The following is a 5,322-nucleotide window of genomic DNA, read 5'->3' on the forward strand; positions in this document are numbered from 1 at the left end:
TTCCGGTCACGAATCACGCTACACCCAAGAGGCATTTGGCGCTAGCTTCCTAAAGCACGTGGCTTGGTGAGATTTAAAGTCCTATAATATGAAATTCCTTTAAATTTAATGATTTTTCTGTAAAACAAAATGAATAAATGTAGAAGTAGTTGCCTTTCAGTAAGATCTCTCAGACTTTTAAAAAAAATTTTCAAATGAAGTCGGGAGAAACCATATGACAGGGATCGGATGAATCAACTGAGTTCAACTCAAACAATCATTGATAACGTTTGAAATATCTAGTTGTTTGAAAACTTTTTTTGGCTATTTCTACGAAACACAATGTTAAGTTATATGCGCCCAGTAAGCAGATATAAATATTTTTGGTTGCACTTATTATAAAAATTCTGACAAGAGGATTTACAAGTACCTTAAGAGCGTAATTTTATGTTCCATCTTTTTTTAAAAGGGACGCTCCATGTTGTAATTAATCAATCTTATATATCTTACGCCACTTCAATATTTATAGCTCACTCTAAACCAATGTGGTATTTGCAATAGCACCGTAAAGGTTTCCTGATTAATCAATTATTATTATAATAACAATAATACGACTTAATGATATATTTTGAAATATTTTAAGAAATACTTTTTTGAGCTCTATTCGTTAAAATGAAAATTTTAAAGAGTAAGTTGCAAATTATTCGTTACTGCCTTAATATTACTTTTAAACGAAGAAATTACGTTTAAAATACCCGAATATAAAGTTTCGTTGCTTCACGTTTCGTAGATAATTAGATATAATTAAAAGAACGGGAAATGTTTTTTTTTTAATTTTGCCGTGGTCATTGACGTCATTGACAACGAGTTATCTCATTGGTCGCTTTACCCAACATAGAGTTTAGGCTTGCATACAAATTCTTGGTGCCACTATAGTGCTACTAATTCCGTGGACGAAAACAAAAAAAAACCCTATAGAACCATGGGATTCTACTAACAGAATTTTTTATACGGTGCTCGTGCTCCGTGCGCGGCGCACGGTGCGCCGTAGAGTCGAGCAATTAGCCTTTTCGGCTTAAATAGAGCCACCAAATGGCTAACTAGAGAAGCTACCCAAATTGCTGGATTTTCGTCTGCTACGGTCGTCTACTTAACGTTACGCAAAGGCTAAACGTTTTAAAACATTCTTGACGTATAATTATCGCCGTCGTTCGGTTGAATTATGAAATTAGTATAGCTAGGTGTTGGTTTTTGTAATTCTAATGAATTAGTAAACGTTTATTGATAAATTCGTTGGTTGATTAGAGATTTTTTAAACTGAAATGGCAAAGTTTTCAAAGCACAAAGGTAAATTCTTTTGATTGAGTTCAACTGATTTGAAATAGCAAAATAATCTTAGGTGTTTTTCTAAAGTGAAGGAAGTGGTGTTAATGTTTTAAAATCTAAGGGATATTTTAGGAAGGACACAGCGAGGGTTTTACGGTTAATGTTATACCTTTGGAGCTATCTCCTCAGCTTGCTTTCAAAAAGTGAATATTAATAATCAGTACTGTGTACTGAATTTGCAGGAAATATGTAATGACATATCAAATTCATCAACGTCATTAACTCAAGAAACAAGGTCTCCATTCAAACTAATTTCCAATGTTGCTCTGAAAAAGTTTCCTTTGCACGGCACTTCATCAAATAATAAATAGCCAAATGAGTTTGTGAAATCAAATGTACCATTACCTAAAGGTAACTTTACAAAACAGCTACGGAAATTCCCAACTACCTTCAAAGAAGATAATATTCTAACATACCATAGTAAAACTAATGGGAAAAAGCACTATACCGCTGGGTACCGTATGTTTAAGAGTGGAAAGGTGTGTGATATTTTATTGAATTATGGAGAGCATTTCATTATTATAAAAACAGTTGTAGAAGCTTCATACAAACGTGAAAAATACAATGTAGCAGCCCAAATAAATTACAGTGGAGACATTTTAAGAGCTTTTTGTTATTGTAAAGCTGGTCAGTTGGGATTTTGTAAACATGTCATTGCGACCTTCTGGGTATTATTGGACAATGTCATGTTACAAAATAATTTCATATTCGACACTTATAAATCGAGTACAGAAAAGCCTTGTGAGTGGAACAAACCAGGGAAAATCAGAAAACCTAGTAGTGAATTCTCCAAATATTGTTTCACGAAGCATGACCCAAACAAGAAAACAAAGGCAACAGAAGCCAAATTTTGTAAAAGACTTTTGAAATTTGAATGCACTAATATACCTGTGTCTGAAGACAGTCTCAGAACTTTTGCCAAAGATCGTGAAACAGTGGAACCTGGAAACATGTTTAGTGATATTTTGTTTGAAAGTGAATGTCAACCTATTCAGTTAATTAAAGATGCAATGCCTGAAATTAAAATCTTGTCAGAAGGTATCATAATTCAACCTCCATCATTACCACTAAAATTACTAGAAACTTCAACTGATCTATATTATCTTGAAGACGTTGCACTAACTATGGAAGTTGCTAGGGAGTTAGAGAGAAATACAAGAAAGCAGTCCAAATCTGATGTGTGGTTGATTGAAAGAAGTAAACGGCTAACAGCATCAAAATTTGGAGAAATTGTAAGAAGGAAAAAACAGGTGGATGATGCGTTCATAGAAAGAATGAAAATGGGGACTACTATTAGCACCACATATATGGAAGACGGGTTAAAATGTGAAGAGTTAGCATTGAAAATGTATCAATCAACAGAAATTAAAATCAAGTATAGTGCAGATGTGGGATTTTGTGTGAATCCAGCCATTCCTTACTTAGGTGCAACACCGGATAGATTAATATTTGACAGCTCAGTTAATGAATCAGGTTTACTTGAAATTAAGACTTTAGCTAGGGGCCAAGAAGAAAATTTCAGTGTAAAGGAGGCGGTGGAATTACTTAATGTACCTTATCTAACCAACAGAAATGGCAATATCAAATTAAAAAGAACCCACAAATTTTTCTACCAAGCACAAGGACAATTAGCCATAACTGGCTTAAAATGGTGTGACTTTTTAGTTTACAGTGGAAAGGATTATATAGTAGAAAGAATTAGTTTCAATAAGGAAATATGGTCTAATGAAATTTTGCCAAAACTAAACGAGTTTTATTTTGATCACTTCTTGTCATGTGTATTATAACTTAACGGTAGTTATCGAGCTTAACATTTTATATTTAATATAACCGTAAAAGCAGCAGTGATATTCTAAGTAGTAAGTACCTAAAAAATTATTTCCTATCTCAGTGTGATATTCTAAGTAGTAAGTACCTAAAAAATTATTTCCTATCTCAGTGTGATATTTTATAAATTGCTAAAATTACTGTGATACTTATACAGAATTGAAGAGATTTAAGTTGTTAAATACCAAAAAAAAATTATAAAAAAGTTTATACAAATAAAAAAATTAAAGTTAAAAGATAAAACTTAAAAAGCTTATTTTATTGTTGTTAAGGTATCAGATAACACTTTTCGTTCTAGTAAAGGGTTACCAGTATAATTTACCAAATGGCAACAAACTTTCCAAATTCCCTTTAGTTTATCGGACATTGAATTTGGGAAATTTTCACTTAAAATTTTATAATCTTTAACCAGTTTAATAACACGTTCAACGTGCACTCTTACACAAGCTATTTTTCGAGTAATTTCTTCTTCTTGTTCGTTTAAGCTGGGTTTACCCCCCAAAAACGGTGGTATATTTAGGGCTATTCCGAGTTGTTTACATTCATCTTCGATAAGAAAGCCCCGATCTGCCATTAATGAGTCGGTAGGTTCCAATAAATTTAAAACTTTAGATTTGATCGAGATCTCCTTATCGGATATGCTTCCACCATAAAGATCTGACACAAACGATATCCATCCATTCGGTGCAATCCCAACTAATCCTTTGGCGGTGTTGTGTGATTTGTAAGAGGAGTAGGTGACACCTTGGATTTGATAGTCGGATGGACGTTCAATAAATATCTCTGTGCAGTCCAACAAAATTCTCGTGGTTGGATACAGATCCTTAAATTGCTGAGGCATTCTTTTATCAATTATTGAGCGACTAGGCCAAATATTAATTTGTACGAGCCTGTTTGACAGATAAGCAATCCAAAAACTCCATATTCCACTTGTGGTACTAGTAGAAACACCTGACCTATAAGCTAGATCAAATTCTAGGAGACCACATCGTAGTCTAGACAAGACCAAAAAACAGCTTGTTCATAGTGTTGATTTTGGGTGAGCGTTTCCGGTTTGATTTCGGAGGTTGACAATTTAAATTTTTGTAGTTTTTGTAAGCGGTATCATAGTCCACCATTACAAAGTTGTAAAAGGTTAAAAAAACGTTCTTTACTTTGAAATCCAGTATAAAATTTAAGGGCGTCTTCGATTTTTAGAACATTTTCTACAGAAAAACATTTAGAATTTTCTTTCCTTATAGTTTCATTAAGAATTGTTATTTTCAAGTCCATATTAATAATTTGTTTTGATTTTTCAAACAGATCTATGTCTTTTTCTGCTAATGTTTGGTCCTGCTTGGCTAATAATTTGTCCTTTTCTGATAGTGTCTTGTCTTTCTCAGCCAAAGTCTTATGTAACAATGAAATGGTTTCTTTCAAGTGTTTTATCTCTGTATTAAGTCTGTCAATAATTTCATCTTGTTGGGTGCTTTACTTTCTTGTCCATAAACGGCACAATAGGAATGATCTGTAAAATAAGAATGTAAATTGAGCGAATAATATTTTGTACCTTAGTTTAAAACTAAAATTAACCTTAATGTAAACTGAGACTATGAATTTGATTCATATTCTTTTTTTTTCTTTATATCCGATTCTGAATATTCAAAGGTAACACACAAAGATAATTCTTGGTCATTTATAGGAATTATCACTGTGTCTGGCATAAAATAGTGGTCGGTTTTTTTGTGTTTGATTGACCAGCTTTAAACAGACGCCTTCCTGAAAAATTATAATTACTTAATTTTCAATACTTAACACTAATATAAATTTTTTCATACTTTTCCTGGAGGGTTTTATATTTGTACCATCCGGAAATGTGTTCCAAGGAAATATACGAGGAATAGAGTCCCCTTTCTGCTTCACTCCACATACATTAAAATGCAATCCACAAATCCTGCTAGCCGGGGTAGGCTTCCACAGAGTTGAACTTGTCTTTGAAGGCTTACTGAGTACTCTATCAATCCAGGCTTGTTTTAGTTTACTATCTCTTGAGAATGAGTGAAAATGCAAATTACGATTTCTGACTACATTGCTGTTACAGCCCTGAACACAACAAGAAGTTCCTCCAGTTGTTTTTACAGCGCTTCTATT

At 33.1% G+C, this 5,322-nt stretch overlaps 1 protein-coding gene across 1 annotated transcript; it reads right to left on the bottom strand.

Moving 5' to 3' along the window:
• Nucleotides 1-3,445: 3,445 nt before the first annotated feature.
• LOC149966163 (uncharacterized) lies at nt 3,446-4,033 on the bottom strand. The gene has a single exon (XM_090167395.1). It carries the CDS (start codon nt 4,031-4,033, stop codon nt 3,446-3,448), a length of 588 nt encoding a protein of 195 aa, XP_090023521.1.
• Between the last annotated feature and the right edge of the window lie 1,289 nt (nt 4,034-5,322).

The sequence above is a fragment of the Leiobunum rupestre genome, chromosome 1 (assembly GCF_980474605.1).
Source record: "Leiobunum rupestre chromosome 1, qqLeiRupe1.1.hap1, whole genome shotgun sequence".
Classification (NCBI taxonomy): Eukaryota; Metazoa; Arthropoda; class Arachnida; order Opiliones; family Sclerosomatidae; genus Leiobunum; species Leiobunum rupestre.

What these genes read in the sequence shown, in the direction of transcription:
- LOC149966163 (XM_090167395.1), bottom strand. Translation starts at nt 4,033, where the DNA reads ATGCCTCAGCAATTTAAGGATCTGTATCCAACCACGAGAATTTTGTTG.